The sequence below is a fragment of the Malus sylvestris genome, chromosome 4, assembly GCF_916048215.2.
Source record: "Malus sylvestris chromosome 4, drMalSylv7.2, whole genome shotgun sequence".
Classification (NCBI taxonomy): domain Eukaryota; kingdom Viridiplantae; phylum Streptophyta; class Magnoliopsida; order Rosales; family Rosaceae; genus Malus; species Malus sylvestris.
In genome coordinates, this window is record NC_062263.1 from 22,320,312 (window position 1) to 22,337,022 (window position 16,711).

The 16,711-nt window shown below is 39.2% G+C and overlaps 1 protein-coding gene and 3 pseudogenes across 7 annotated transcripts; 1 reads left to right on the forward strand and 3 right to left on the reverse strand.

The window, feature by feature from the left end:
• Positions 1 to 1,141: 1,141 nt before the first annotated feature.
• LOC126618205 (pentatricopeptide repeat-containing protein At3g09060-like) lies at positions 1,142 to 5,435 on the forward strand (annotated as a pseudogene).
• Positions 5,310 to 6,478, reverse strand: LOC126619660 (uncharacterized; annotated as a pseudogene).
• Positions 6,479 to 7,030: 552 nt separating this feature from the next.
• On the reverse strand, positions 7,031 to 11,014 carry LOC126619659 (protein NRT1/ PTR FAMILY 8.1-like). Of its 7 annotated transcripts, XM_050288078.1 has the most exons (6): positions 10,920 to 11,014; positions 9,718 to 9,891; positions 9,412 to 9,629; positions 8,792 to 9,342; positions 7,801 to 8,233; positions 7,031 to 7,689 (listed from the first exon to the last, which is right to left on the reverse strand). In XM_050288078.1, exons 2-6 carry the CDS (start codon positions 9,821 to 9,823, stop codon positions 7,402 to 7,404), a joined length of 1,596 nt encoding a protein of 531 aa, XP_050144035.1. In that variant the 5' UTR covers positions 9,824 to 9,891; positions 10,920 to 11,014; the 3' UTR covers positions 7,031 to 7,401. The 7 variants fall into 7 exon arrangements, with proteins under 7 accessions (XP_050144035.1, XP_050144032.1, XP_050144033.1 ...); XM_050288075.1 differs by having other exon boundaries at positions 7,034 to 8,233; positions 9,718 to 9,865; XM_050288076.1 differs by lacking the exon at positions 10,920 to 11,014 and adding an exon at positions 10,697 to 10,777 and having other exon boundaries at positions 7,034 to 8,233; positions 9,718 to 9,865.
• A 1,336-nt stretch (positions 11,015 to 12,350) lies between these two features.
• Positions 12,351 to 15,075, reverse strand: LOC126618206 (protein NRT1/ PTR FAMILY 8.1-like; annotated as a pseudogene).
• Between the last annotated feature and the right edge of the window lie 1,636 nt (positions 15,076 to 16,711).

Consider the following 16,711-nt stretch of genomic DNA (forward strand, 5'->3'; position numbering starts at 1 on the left):
GCATTATTTTTCATGTCCATTTTGTAAATTGTGCCAATAACATGAGGTAATAGAGAGTTCATGGAGAGTCCCACTTTTAAGAGAACCTCCTTAACATGTAGAGTCTCGCTTTTGAGAATCTTCTTAACATTTCTCTTTTCTTTTTACTTAAAAGTAAATAAATTGCAGATATAGTTGTATGATTATCCACTTTAAACAAAGCCTCCATTTTGGACCCAACATGCCTGCTTGCCTCCCAAGTCCCACCTTATACTTCATACAACTCTATTATTCTCAAAACATTTGTATGATCAAATCCCCGTTTGTGCCGCTAATCACTCCACATGGCATCTTTTCGACCGAAAGATCTTGAACAAACGCTCCACTACTCGTTTTACTTTTATTTTCAGATGTGTCGTAATTAAGTTTAATCAAGATTTATGTTTCTGTGGTCTATGAAATGGAACACTATTTTGCCAATGAAAGAAAAGCAGCAGCTGCAGCTAAAACCAATCATAGATGGACACATATCTAAATAATTAAAATTAAAAACACCGATTAAACACGTGTCCATTTGAGATTAGAGTTTTAACAACAACGGCTGTTTTCTTTCATCAGTGAAGCAATGTTCTCTAAAATGGTCATCATGAGGCTAATTTGAGGCAATTAGGGTAGAGATTAGATAAGGTAGGTGTATGAATATGATGGTGGCAATTGGAATTGGAATTCCTATCATAGCCATGAAAAGAAGCATATGATCATCCAAGTTCTAGAGTGAAGGAATCCCAAGAAAGAATGTAGAGTTTGGCATGTTACTACCTCTTCTCTTAGGGATTTACAAATATTCCAAAACAAAGATCTTGGGTGTGTGCAAAGTCTTGAAATTACACAAAAAGAAGAACTTGCAATGTAGTTTATTATATAATTTGCATGAAAATCATCACTAGAAATGTTATTTTTTCCTTCAAAGGTGAAGGGGATATGGGGCAAAAAGAAAGATGGTCTTTGCTTTTTTGCCCTTTATCTTTTTTAGGGGTAAAAGTAGAGAGAGGCTGAGGAAATTGTGACTGGATGGAAAGGATGTGCTTAAAAGAAAAAGAGCTCACACAAGAAAGATCCACAATTTTTCTATATTTCTTTAGGAATTAGAACAATGTAGATCATGGGTAACACACATTTTCTTCCAGTCTTCCAATTAATTTGTTATGTTGGGCTTGTAAGGGCCTAGTACATGCTTCCGCAGGCTGGGCTTCCATGGATCCAAGCTTTAGAAATTTATTGGTACTTTGATGATCAGATTCTCTCTCTCACGCATCATGCACATGCGCATGAATGAGCATTAATTTACTTCATCGAATGTCTGCCTTTTGTTTTTTGAATGAAAATGAGTGGCATTGAATTGATTAAGTAAGTTGATGCTCATTCCACGCCTATGAGAGAAATTCTACTTTGGTGATATGTTTACTTATCTAGAATGGTATTGGATATATTCTACTTCTCGACCTTTCATACGTCCTACGTTACAATTTGTCACCCAACATCTGAATAACTAGAAATTAGATTGATTGATGGACAGTAGTTGATCTCATAACCATTCATTCTCTCCCATATATTGACTTCTCTGATTAATCACTTTCCTCATTTTTCAAGTAAGCAAACATGTCACAAGCCCTTTCTTATGTGCAAAGGAAAGAAGAAGAAACAAAAAGCCTTTTATTAATGTAACCATAGCATCAACAATCTCTACTCTCTACTACGTTGGAGGAGGTCATTAGTTGGGTTCTAAGGTCTCCAAGGTTTAGCGCAAAAAGTATTAATCCAAAAAATGTAGATCCACCAAATTGGGCCACTTTGTATCAGAATTTGACCGTTCGGCCCATTACCCGGCCCATCGAATTCCGTTTACTCTATTGTTTTCTCTCCCGCTTCTTATCCATTTCAGACTTCTATAGCGGAGCAAAAGCTACCGTTAACATGCTGTATAATGAGACACAGCAACCACACAAATTTGCAACTCTGCCACTGCCACGGTCGACTTCCCCAAATCTCTCTCCCCGAAGCGAGTCCTGAAGCTCCTCAAAGCCGAGAAGAATCCTCACGCCGCATTCGCACTGCTCGACTCAGTGACCCGCCACCCGAAGTACAACCACTCCCCCGACGTCTTCCACCACATCCTCCGCCGGCTCGTAGACCCGAAACTCGTCGCCCACGTCGACCGGGTCGTTGAGCTGGTTCGGACCCAGAAATGCAAGTGCCCTGAGGACGTGGCATTGACGGTGATCAAAGCGTATACGAAGAACTCCATGCCGGATAAAGCTATGGCCGTGTTTCAACAGATGGAAGAGATTTTTGGGTGTGCGCCCGGCGTAAGGTCGTACAATTCTGTGCTGAATGCATTCATTGAGTCCAATCAGCAGGACCGAGCTGAGAAGTTTTTCGCCTATTTCGAAACAGTTGGTTTGGAGCCGAATTTGCAGACTTATAATGTTCTGATCAAGATTTCGTGCAAGAAGAAGCATTTTGAGAAGGCCAAAGGGTTGCTGAACTGGATGTGGGAAAAGGGTTTGGAGCCTGATGTGTTTAGTTATGGGGCTTTGATCAACGGGCTGGCGAAAGGTGGAAACTTGAGTGATGCATTGGACGTGTTTGACGAAAAGCTTGAGAGAGGGGTTGGTCCTGATTGATGAGTTATAATATTTTGATTGACGGGTTTTTGCGGAAAGGTGATAGTGTGAGTGCTAATGAGATTTGGGAGAGGTTGGTGAAGGACTCAGAGGTTTATCCTAATGTCGTTACTTATAATGTTGAGGTCAATGGTCTGTGCAAATGCGGGAAGGTCAATGAGAGTTTGGAGATATGGAGTGGGATGAAGACAAATGACAGAGGGCCCGATTTTTTTTTTTTACTTGTAGTTCTTTGATTCACGGGTTGTGCAAAGTGGGGAATGTGGATGGAGCTAAGAGAGTTTATAAAGAGATGGTTGAGAAAAGGGTATCGCCGGATGTGGTCGTTCATAATGCAATGCGAATCGGCTTTGTATAGCAGGGAAGACCAAAGAGTTGTGGGAGGTGATGGAGAAGTGTGGTTGTCGTAATGTTGTGAGTTATAACACATTGATTAGAGGCTTGTTTGAAAATGAGAAGGTTGATGAAGTGATTTCTGTCTGGGGACTAATGTGTGAGAAGGCTTGTGTTGCAGATGCCACAACCTATGGAGTTTTAGTCCATGGACTCTGTAAAAATGGGTATTTGAACAAGGCCTTGCAGATTTTAAAAGAGGCAGAAAACGCAAGAGCTGATCTGGATGCCTTTGCGTATTCGTCAATGATTAATGGGTTATGCAGGGAAGGGATACTAGATGAAGCAGCCAGACTAGTTGGTAAGATGGATAAGTGCGGCTATGAACTGAGTTCTCATGTTTGCAATGCATTGATATACGGGTATATCCGAGCTTCCAAACTTGAGGATGCCATTTTGTTTTTCAGGGAATGTGCACCAAGGTTTGCTTTCCAAATGTTCTCTCCTACAATACTCTCATAAATGGTTTATGCAAAGCAGAAAGATTTAGTAACGCATATGTGTTTGTGAGGGAAATGCTGGAAAAAGGATGGAAGCCGGATATGATCGCATAGCTTGTTAATGGATGGCCTTTTTCAAAGCAAGAAGATTGGCATGGCCCTCAACATGTGGCATCAAGCTCCCTCAACATGTGGCATCAAGCTCTTGACAAGGGCTTCGAGCCTGATGTAACTATGCATAACATTGTAATTCATGGGCTTTGCTCTGCAGGCAATGCAGAAGATGCTTTGCAGCTTTATTTTCAGATGGGGCGCTGGAACTGCATTCCTTATCTTGTGACCTACAACACCCTAATGGAGGGTTTTTACAAAATTAGAGACTGTGAGAAGGCATCAGAAGTTTAGGCCCACCTTCTTAAAGATGGACTACGACCAGATACCATCACCTATAATGTTACTCTCAAAGGGTTTTGTTCATGCAGTAGAATATCAAATGCCATTAGGTTTTTAGAAAAGGCTTTGCATCTTGGAATTCTTCCATCTTCCATTACATGGTACATACTTATTAGGGCAGTGCTCAGTAAGGTGCCACTTCTAACTCTGGGATTGTAAGATGAGGCCTCCATAGTTTCCTTTCATTCACTTGTCAAATTTTGTTAGGCATGGGCATACTTCAAAATTCCATGTGCCACAAGAAACGGCCTGTGGAAATATGTTGCTGGGCTAGTTGGTGGATGCTGGGATATCTACCGATGACTGCTGAGGAATCTGCAGGATGATATATTCTTCATGAACAACATGCTTTTCTTTTGGAAGTGACACAAGGTATGAATGAGCTGTCCACTGCCTGCATTTGTTTCTTGGGTGTGTTGCATTCTCAGTGCAAAATCTGCCCGATGCAGGTTGGATCCCAAGTGTATTGAATCCTGGACAAGACTCTAGCTGGCAGAAGTTTGAGTTTTCCAGAATTTGGATCCAAAATCTTGCTCACCGGGTTTCATGTCTATTGCTGTTCAGTTTTCAATTCTGGTTCTATATGCATTTTACATGCACACTAGTGGGTTAAAGAACATATAGAAGCTCACGTTGAAAACTTCACTTCTTAATTTAAAAATCTTGAGGCCTGTCTAGCATTAACTACAATAGTTAAAAGTTCATGAAGCATCATATATGATAACTGAGTGCCATAGTTTTTGGTGATTGCAGTAATATCACCAAGATCACCTTTTGATGATGCAAGAGCAAAGTGGCTTCATGTATCAAACCCAAGGTGTCAGGTTTACTTGGGGTTATTAATCATGCTATATTTGTACCAGTGCAGAGCTCCTGATGCAGGTTGGATGCAATCATACTATAAAGTCACTATCTGGCACAGGCGTGGCTTTCACGGAATTTATATATGTACCTTCCTCACCAGATGTTAATTTCTGCAGCTACTCCGTTCAGATCAACATGCATTTGTTGTACACTAGTGGGTAGAAGAACATTTAGAAGGTCATATATACACTAGTGGATTCATAAAGCATCATATATGTAACTCGGTTACATAGTTTTTGGTGATTACAGTAGTATCACCAAGATCACCTTTTGATGGTGCAAAAGCAAAGGCTTGATGTATCAAACCCAAGTTGTAAGATTTACTTGGGTTTATTGATCATGCTATATTTTTGTAGCTGATACTGCATTGATATCATTCGTCCTTTTCGACAGTTAAATTCTGAAATGTGTCTATTAGAGTTTCTCAGATTTTTTTCGAGTCTACACTTTTAATTAGACATGTAAATTCGTTATGGCTCAAAATTTTACGTTTGAGTTGATCAGGAAAAAATATGTTATATTTGTGAAGACCCAAGCTATGTTTATGTAAAATAGTTGAGGCTGAAAATTTTACAGCATAATACTTTTGCTTCTAAGGGTATGGCAAGCATCACCTTCTTTCTTCCTCTGTCTTCCCCTCTTCTGTACTTTCTGTTTCTGATAACATTTTCTGCTCATAGATGACCTGAGAAACCAAACCCACAAAAATCGCCCCGAGAAGTGCAACTTTTCTCCAATCAGGTGTTGGAGAGATGAAAGAGTCGACGAGTTGTATGAGTAGCAGGCCAATTAGTGCAAGGTAAATATTCCTCCTGATTTCTGATCCTGCAGTGTTTTTGGTAAGCTCCTTGATCTTATTTATTTCCTCGGCAGCGTTCACTTTTTCTTTCGGTTTCCCCTGCGTTAGACTCTTGAAAAATAACCCTTCATTTCGCTCCTTTTCAATCTGACCTTCGAATGCTTCTAACTCGTTTTCGTTTTTCTCCATCTCCACTATGTTTACTCCCGCAGATTCCTCAAAGGCTTGCATGCGGCTGTTTATATTCTCCAATATCTGCTAATCACAAACGAACAAGAATTGGATTATCAACAGAATTGCATAGCAAGTCGCGTTTTTATATCTTTAATGCGGTGCATGGAGGAGGAACTTAAAAACAGACCCTGTCGCTGGCTGCGTCCAGGTCTTTGAGGGCATCTTCTCCAATCTTGTCAAACTCGGCGGTTGCCTCCTCTCCAAATTTGGTAAGATATTCTGACCTTTCGTCCAAGTAATCGGCAAGACGGACTTTCTGAGCTTGAAGCATTGCTATCCTCACCAGCAGCTCTTGCTTGCGAGTGTCGCCTTCGGGCGGGGAAGCTTCCGACTCGGAGTCTGAATCATTGGACTTGCTGCAGCGCAAGATGGACGTCTTGGCGCTGGACGATCTTCCTGTGTATAAAATGGTATGTTGGGTGGTGGTGAAAGAGGTTTGAATGAGCTTGAGGCCAATCATCTTCTCCGTTTTCAGTCCTGGTTTTGAGTTTGGATAAAGGGCAGAGAGAGGAGAGGAGAGAGAGAGAGAGAGAGAGAGAGAGAGGAGAGGAGAGGAGAGAGAGATTTGTATGTCGACAGTTAGAACTGTTGAAAGTGCTTGTGAGCCTCTCATCTGGCGTTACATTATCCATTAGTCTAGAAAAGAATGGGATTTATCACCTAATCATTGAAGGAAAAAAGAAAGAAAAAGGAATTGTTTCTCCTCTCGAAAAGAAAAAGAATATTTGGCAAGTGACCCTTTACCACAGTGGTGGAGAGTCCTTGCATGATGGTGTGTGTTCAAACCTCATTGGTGACTAATCCAACATCTAATCTAACAAGATTTATCGTATAACAAAAACAAAAAAAAAGAGGAAGAAAAGAATGTTTGGGATAACGTTTGACAACCGATGTCATGCATGCTTGGAATGAGTATTAGAATCAGTATATGATGAAACCTTTCTATGTTTACTAACACAAGGGGTATCAGAATTATTTTCATTTCTGACTTCTTCCGTGTTTACTACTTTACTCACACAAAGGTATTAGAATTCTTTAGATTCCTGACCTCTTATGTGTTTACTGAAACATACAAAATCACGAAATATGTAGTTCTCACACTACGATCGGCAATGCAATACCTGGAAAGGAAGAATTATATATGTTGCTTTTACGAAGTATCTGATCTCAGTTGTAGATCTATTTTCTACTTTCTCAATTCATGACTTTTCTCGTCCGAAGTAAGTTAGTATGCCTAAAAAAATGCAGAATTCGATCTATCATCTCTTGTTTCAATTTCATCAATAAATGAACGAGTCATTAATAAAAATGCAGGATTCGACCAATTATTTCAATCTACGAATGATTAATTGCCACGAAGTGAAAAAATAACTACTACGAAAACACTAACAAGCATACATTAAATCAATCTTGAAATCAACACACAAATCCTCCAACAAAAATTTTCAAACACCAAACAATAAAATCAGACATAAAAAAAAAAAAAAAAAAAAAAAAAAAACTAAAATGGCAGACCAAGTAGAGATTCACAAGTGCCAGTCCACCACCCTGCGTATCATTGGGCACGCCCAGTCGCCTTCTTGTACGTAAACCACTTAGCAATCCAGAGGTACACCAAGAAATTAATAACGCTCAGAACAGCCAACAGCCAATAAAAATAGTCCAGGTGTCCCCTGTTAAGGTTATCCGGAATCCACCCAAGGTTCCCATTCTTCTTGGTAACTTTAGTTACCACAGTAACTAGCAGAGTGCTGAGGTAATTCCCCAGTGCAACAGTGGTAAGTGACAGTGCAGAGCACAAGCTTCTCATGGCATCCGGCGCTTGGTCGTAAAAAAACTCCATCTGCCCAATGAAGGTGAAAACCTCAGCACACCCAATGATGAAATACTGCGGGACCTGCCAGAAAATTGACATGGGAATGTACTCTAGGTCGTAGTAATTATTTTTTCTTACAGTGCCAAGCCTAACAACCTCCAAAATCCCAGCAACAACCATGGAAAAAATGGACAGTGCTAGGCCGATTCCCATCCGTTGCAGCGTCGTGAACCCTCGTTCGTGGCCCGTGAAGCGCCTGGCGAGGGGGACGAGGAGCTTGTCGTAGATCGGTGCCCAGAAGAGGACGCTGGCCGTGTCAAAGACGGAGAGGGAGGCTGATGGGATCTTGAAGTTTGGGCCCATGTGTTGGTCTAGGGTGTTGCCTTGGAGGACAAACATTGTGCTCATTTGGCCGTAGACGGTGGCGAAGACGATACCGGACGCCCAGATTGGGAGTAGTCTGATGACGGATTTTAGCTCCTCTACTTGTGTCACTGTACAGAGACTCCATGGGCTTGGCAGTTCCTTTGCACGGTCTGTCTCTGACTCCACAGCTGCCTTGTCAAAGAACCTGAAATTTGAATTATATTATTATACAAATTATTTTTTTTGTACATAACGTCCATTCTTTAATGCAAACAAAAAACAAATCAATTATATTATTGAGAACACATCGATAACAAACCAGTTTGGTTAGAAGTGTTTATGATTAGAAATATGTTGAATTGTTATTAAAAAACAAAGTGTCTCCTTGAACTTGAAAGTATTTTAAGAAGAAATACATGAAAAGTGTTTTTCAAGAAAGCGCTTCTATAATTCAAAAACACTTGTTAAGTATTTATGCAAAATGTAGTTAGAAGCACTTTTAGCTATGTGCAAACACTTTTTGTCCTTCCAGATAAGGTCCTAATCAAGGGATTTGAAAGTGCTTTTAAAATAGTAATAGTCAAGAATATTTTGAGAACGTTAGACATGAGGTCAAAATTGCTGCTGCTAGCTAGGTTATGAAAACTGTGTTTGTTCAAGAAGCACTCAAGATTCTTGGGAAAAGTTTCCTACTTTCTTTTAGAAAAATCGCTCATGAGCAAAAATGTTTCCTACTGAAATTCTATCAGCGTGTGCTTCTTACCCTAATTTGTTGGTGTGCTCAAGCTTCCGACTTCCTTGGATGTTGCACTCCTCATCTGCAGTCTCATAGAGAAGAGACTTGTTAGCAGGAATTTTCACTTTGCATTTCCTGATGGATGCAACAACCACCTGAGCAATCCTTGTGAGGGGACTCCCGCCCGGTTTCTGAAGACGATATAACTTGCTTCCCGAGAAAAAGAACACAACCGCAATCGCCATTGCAACTGCTGGGACTCCGAACCCCCAATTCCATCCTACATTCATTTGCATCCAGACCAAAACCGTGGAAGCAATAAGCGCACCGACATTGATTGACATGTAAAACCAGTTGAAGAAGGAGCTCTTCTTCTTCCTCTCAGTTTCGTCAGTTTCATCAAATTGATCTGCGCCGAAGGATGAAACGCATGGCTTGATTCCACCAGTACCTACTGCAATCAAGTACAGCGCTACAAAGCAGGCCGCTCTTTGGGATGCTGTTGCGTTGCAACCAGAGCTATCGCAATGTGGTTTTAATCCATTGATAGATGCAGTGAGGGTCAAGAGAGTCATACCCTATAAAAAATAAAATTCTTCAATATATAGCCTCTTGAAGAACACAATTTATATCTGGACCAAACTTACAAGAACATAAACGATTGAAAAGATGGCAATTGTCCAATATCTTCCCAAGTATGCATCAGCCAGGAAGGCTCCTATCAACGGTGTCGCGTAGCACGTCCCTGACCAATTAGAGACGCTGGTCGCTGCCTTGGCAGTTCCCATGCCGAGACGTTTCTCGAGATAGTTCACTAGATTGGTACCCATTCCGTAGTATGCCAATCTTTCACAGCATTCATTACCTGCAACAGTATTATTTAGTGATCAACATTAGGCCATACCATGAAAAAATCAAAATCAAAATCAAATTCGTAACCTATAAAACCATACCAAGAATAAAGCGGCATGCCTTCCAATTTCCAGTCTTCTTCTTGTTAGCCGGTTTTTTATGGATGTCCACGGTCCCATCGTTTGTGTAAAGATCACTGTCTGCCATAGCTACAGATTAGCTATCTTTCGAGTTCCAGGTCTTCTTTTTCTAGATATTCAAAACCAAAGAGACACCTACAAAGTCACCATCATCATCGTATACATGCTGAGATAACAGTTAATCATGAAAATTTGAAAGTGAAAGCATTGACTTGGAATATTCTCTATAAGAATGCAGTGGCCAACTCAATTCTACATTCTCAAAATATGAAATCAGGAACTTCACCAAACACTTGGACATGAAACAGATCACATCATGGCACATAACCAACCATACAAAAACCATCTTTCTATTTTTTTTGGAACATCGTTAGATTAGATAATTAAAGTACAATTCGAGCAGCCTGTCACATAAAACTGGAATCATACATCACACGAGAATTGCTTCGTACAGTCCCCTAACGAGACAAAATCTTAATAAAAGATAATGGCAAGGACAGAAGCCCAAACTAGCTAATTAGGTTTCTTTACCTCTCATACAAAATTGAAGGGGCATCTATCTAATATTAGTAGAGTCTCTACAATCATCAAAGAATCGCAACCCATATTTTAATTAATCGAAATTCACTGAACACAAATAAGCAAAAGTTGATCATTATGCGAGTCAAAACCCATCTTTTTGAGATTAGGGTTTTCTCAATATAAAAGGGTAACGTCCACAATCCAATATCATACGGAAAAAAAACCAAGAAAAATAGAGTATAACTGCGTGCAAGATCAACACAAGCAAGTTGAAGAATCAGAAATCATAAGACTCGAGACTTGCTGGGGGCTTGTTGAGATTAGGGTTTTCTCAATATAAAGGGTAACGTCCACAATCCAATATCATACGGAAAAAAAACCAAGAAAAATACAGTATAACTGCGTGCAAGATCAACACAAGCAAGTTGAAGAATCAGAAATCATGAGACTCGAGACTTGCTGGGGGTTTGTTGCTCAGTTGGCTACGAGCATTCACCCTGCACTCGAGTTCCATTGTCCCCTTTTTCTATATCGCATATATAAAAACAAATAAATAAAAAGACTTGAGAACTAGTCTAAAGAAATCTGCATCTTTGACATGAATGACCAGAGAGGGAGAAAAGTGCAGACAAATCACATACCTCTCGAATAGTAGATTTTTATGAGGGTTGGTGAATAGTGATTAGGGATACTGAATTTTAATAGGAGATTACGGAAAGGAAAAAAGGAAAGCCTAGTCCGGTTCTTGCTCACAAACAATTCAAGAACCACGCAAAGAAAACTATACGTGTACATTAGATTTTGTTTTTATTTTTCTTTTCAATTTTTGGCGTGGACGATTGATAGCCGTTGATTAGTGTTTAGCACACTTAGTGGGTCCTGCCGTTATAACTGTGATTAGCATGGCCCTTTTACGATAATACCCCTACAGACTGTGCATTATGGAATTCTAGCGTATTGCTTAGGGAAATGATACCTTTTCTTCTCCTTGTACACATTTGTTGATTTTTGTCTCTTGGTTCTCATTTGGCTTATTTCATCGAAGGGTTAGACATAAACAATTGTGTGCAAAGAAAGAAAAGAAGCGTGCAGAAGTCAATTTCCGCTTATATACAGTTAAAAGCCAAAACGGTCCCAAGGGGCTAGTTATTGAATCAGCATATACCGCCTTTAACTGGAAACCCATTATTGTGCAGAAGCAAAATCTCATCAATTAGGTTGGTTGGTAAAGATGCTTCGATCTTTATCCTTACCAGACTCAATCGCAATGTGAAAGCTCATTTTCCATAAGTGCTTATGAGTCTTTGTGGTATATAATAATCGATGGGTAAGGAAGTTTCATTAGAAATTTTGTTCTTGTTTTACCGTAAAAACCTGAACTTATTTTTGTAATCCTTATGTTATTGTCATTTTAGGTTAACTTTGTACCTGGACTCCTTACTGGAGCCAACAAATTGAAACCTCCATTTTCTTAGCAAACTTGAAAACAAAGAGATCCTACTTTGACATCACAGTCCGACTCTAATTGAAATCCGACGGTTTAGATTTTCTAGTCATGTGAAAGTATCCCATAAATTTGACTGGAGAGAAAGTCACGCCATGCCCTCAACAGCTTTCATTTGTTTACAAACTTTCTAAATGGATATATTAGAAGGAAAAAAAAAAAATTAAAATGGTGTAACAAGAGAAATTCATTTGTGTGACAGCTACACGGTGTTGCTGATTCACTAAAATTACAACATTTGCTTAATTATTAAGTAGTGCCCTAAGCTCAGCATTATGCATATTATAAACTGGGTTGACTCATAACACCATGGCGGTTGATCAAATTTCTAGTAGTGACCTCACATGCACATCGCTGAGAAAAAATTCCTAGTTCTGCCCTTGGACGCTGTTGCTACCATCATTACGCAATTGTTTTTCGTAATACATTGGAAGTCAATATAGTAAGGCTTCATGAAGTAGGTGATGTGTGATCTTATTAGTTATGGATCAAGATATATCACTACCAAAATGGATACTTGCTAGATAAATTTTATGCTTAAAAATGCAATAATAATAGTAGTCACTGCTTAATGACTAGGTACCACTGCCCTCTTGTAAGTGTACCATCTAGCAACCAAAAGATAAAACCCTAAATTCACCACACTTAACAAAGCCAAAAGCCAGAAAAAGTAGTGAAGGTGTCCATAATTCAAGTTGTCTGGAATCCATCTTGGCTTCCCATCCTTATAGCTCACATCGGTCACAATGTTCACCAGCATTGTACTCAAATAGTTCCCCAAAGCAGCAGTTGTAAGGGAAAGAGCAGAACACAAACTCCTCATTGCATCAGGAGCCTGCTCATAGAAAAACTCCAGTTGCCCAATAAATGTGAAAACCTCAGCACACCCTATAATAAAATACTGAGGAACTTGCCAAAAAATCGACATGGGTACGTGCTTTAGGTCATAGTAGTAGTGTTTTCAAACTTTACGGAGTCTCACAAGCTCTAAAGTCCCCGCAGCGAGCATGGCAAAAATGGAGATTACTAGCCCAACTGCTATTCTTTGGAGTTGGGTGAAGCCGCTGTTTCTTCCCTTGAATCTCACACGGTAGTAAACTGGAACCCAAAAGATGACACTGACGGTGTCAAAGAGGGAGAACAAGGTGGAATTTCAAAGGATTTGCTGACATGGAGGTCCATTTGTGTTGCCTTGGAGCACAAACGATGTTCCCATTTTACTGTAGACAGCTGAGAAGATTATGCCGGTGGCCCATATGAGAAGCAATTAACCTTATGAGGGACTTGAGTTCCTCCACTTGTTTCACGGTGCAGAGCCTCCATGGCATCGCTGAGCCTTTGATTTTATCGAATTATGTCTCTACCGCCGCCTTGTCCAAGAAACTACATAGTTCGTAAATGAAAAAGTTGTTATGGCCTCCTTCGTCATGTTGGACTGTAATTGATTGTACAATAGTAAAACATATACAACATTTTCTATTTTACCATGTCGAGCCTTTCTGTTCTAGCAATTAGCAGAACGTAAGCGTCATATCAAATTAGGTTTCACAAGCACCATATTAAAGTACTTCTTTGCTACAAACTTAAGAATTACCTTAGCTGCTTAGTGTGATCAAGCTTTCGGATTCCTTTGACGGCAGGTTCCTCATCGGCAGTCTCATACAACTACAAGAGCGACTTGTCACGAGGCACTAGAACTCGAAACTTCCTGAAGGATGCAACAAGCACCTGGCAAATGCGAGTGAGGAGACTCCCACCGGGAATCTGGTTTCTGTACAACCGAGTGCCGGAAAAGAAGCTCACAACAGCAAGTGCCATAGCCACGGCTGGGATGCCGAAGCCCGGCTCCACCCAACGTTTGTTTGTATCCAAACAAGCATAGAAGAAGCCACAAGTGCACCAATGTTAATTGAGAAATAGAAACCAGTTGAAGAAGGAACTCTTGGTTATTTTTTTCGGCCTCATCGGAGTCATCGAATTGGTCTGCTCCAAATGATGAGACACAAGGATTTATGCCTCCAGTTCCAAGTGCCATGAGGTAAAGCCCCATGAAGAACACTCATGTATGTAAACCTGTGGGATGGCACATGTTGTCACAGAGTGGTTTTAGTCCTTGGAGACGCTGACAAGGTCAATAATGTCATTCCCTGCGAAAAATTATGACTTTTCATTTCATATAGATCAACAAGAGTTCTAATATTTAGTTTGACGTGAAAGGTTTCACTTGTCGACTTATGTTTGCATTCGAATGCTTATATTATTGTCAAATTGGGTCGACGAGTCAAATAAATGTTGGGCGAAATCTTATGTCGTTAAACAAACCGAAATAGAACATTTTCCATCGTTCGACAAAGAAATTAACTTACCAAGAACATAGATGATGGAGAAGGCAGCAATTGTCCGATATCTTCCTAGGTATGCATCAGCTAGGAAGGCTCCAAGAAATGGTGTGACATTGCATGTACCTGACCAATTTGTGACATTAGTGACAGCAACCACATTCCTCTGGTTCAGTTGAAATTTGAGGTAATTAACAAGATTTGTGTTAATCCCATAGTAAGCCAGTCTTTCACAGCATTCATTCCCTGTCAATCAAAAGCCAACAATTGCAATTTATTCAGCATATATATTTTGTTGATCACTTAGATCATATTTCATAGTTATAAATTATAAAATGTATTTTAGACTTTAGAGTATTTTGCGAATTTTCTCTTGAACTTGTACTGTCGATTTCTCTTTTGAAATTTTATTTTGACCAATTTCCCCCCGTACAATCATGTTTGCCCACATTTCATCTAACATTCCTTAAAATATTGCATTTCAGTAAAGGAAAAGTAACACAAACATTTAATGGATGAAATGTGAATAAACATAACGAGGGAGAAATTGGTGAAAAGAAAAATTCTCTTAAAAAAAAACTTAGGAATATCCAATCAAAATTTTAAAAGAGTGAATGAAAGTCTAGCTAGGGGTAATCATGATTTTAAAAGTCTCTAAAATTCTATAAAAATCTGAGTGTATCCAATCAAGATTTATGGACTATCTGAAAGTTAAGTTGTATTCAAAAGTCACTGGCTTGAAACAATTATATATATATATATAAACAACAACAATACATTTTGATAGATTTTAAGAGACTTTACAATTTATTTAGAACATCACAAATCTAGCCTCCGTCTTGAGATTTTGATAGACTTTTTTCTCCATCTTATGAGGATACGATCCACCACCTTCCTCCTAACCACAATGTCTTCGCTGCAAATTAACACCGCCACCTTCGCCACCTCCACCATCTTGTCACGACAATCGCCTCTTCCACTCCAACCCCACCACCATGACGCCACCACAACCATAAACACTTGACGCCATCACCATCGCCACCGCAACTCACCACCACTTCACTATCACCACTAACATCACAGATGATAGCCCGCCACTACTTCAAGTAGTGAAATGTGAAACTATGGGAAATGCCCACTACCACTAAATAGTTCATAATCCATGAAAGTTTATTCATTAAAACCATAATAAAATGCTCACAAACTCTATTAAAATCCACATATAGAATTATGTCAACGTCCATTTGGAGTGTCACATACTTCCTCAAAATTCATGAACTTATAAACTCTCTTAAAATTCTTTAAAATCTCAATTAATTATTAGTTCACCTCTCGGTGGTCCATGAAGCTAGGATGGGTGTCAGCTACAAGCCCTTTTGGTAAAAATTCAGAATGGGCACCCTTTTGGGCCAATTGAATGACTTGCATACACACGACCCAATCCAAAATGCTCTTGATATCTTTGACTAGCCCATGCTGTTCCTGGGTTGGCATTTGGTCAGCCTTTTTTGGAAGATCAATGCTACACTTACTATATATTTGTATCATCATTTATACTATCTTTATAATAGAAGTAATGCCCACCAACACATGTCAGTTCAAACTCATCTTATAGCGAGTGGGCTGCTTCTTCCTGCTTGCTTCCTTCGATTTGTGGTGGCTACTGCTGTGATGCTTAGTGGAGGAGTTTGGGGCTCTATTTGGAGGTCTTGTTGTGGCTCAGTTTTCAACCAGCTTTGGGGCTCTGGTTAGTTTGATTTTAGATGTGTGCATGGGATGTTTGCTCGGAAAGTGGGTTTTCAGCGGAAGCAGTGGTAGGAAGCTTCTAGGGATTGTTTTGGGCTCAAAAATTATGTTTCGGGCTATTGGGTTACTATGAAGGTCCGTTTTGTGTTTATCCGTTTATTGTGTTGGTAATAAATTAACTTTTGACAAAAAAAAAAAAAAAAAAAAAAAAGAAAAAGAAAAAGAAAAAAAAAATGGTATTAATAATCTAGATTAACCAAATAGTCATGATCACTTACCTATCAATATGAAATTAATAAATTCAATGATGAATGACATACCATCAATTCTTTAATCATTTGATAATTAAGAGAACATTTATGTTATTTAGATATCGAACTAAATATTAATATATATCTTCCCAACCTCATGAAAGTTTTACTACAACTTAAATGAAAGTTTTGTCGCAACACGTGGTGGTTTAGTTACAACCTCAGAACTTTCTAGAATATGTAATTTCTAGCTGTGAAACTTTTTTGCTTCACGAAGATTTTGAGATGAAGTCGTGTCTTCAGTGAAAGTTACATGAATTCTCGTCCTACTTGTTCTGGATGTGCCATTGTTTCAAAAGAAAATTAATAAAAATGACTTGAAAACTTTAAATTTTAACGATAAGGACAAAATAAAGGATAAAGTGAATAGTATCATGTTTGACTTTTTAGTGTAAAAATGTGGTTTTTCATTAAAGTGAACAGTACTGTGGACTTTTCGTTAAAACTCTCTTGTTTCAATGCGATTAGATATTAGCTTACACTAACCTACTTAACTCATGGTGTCGAATTTGATTAATGTCACTCAACCATCA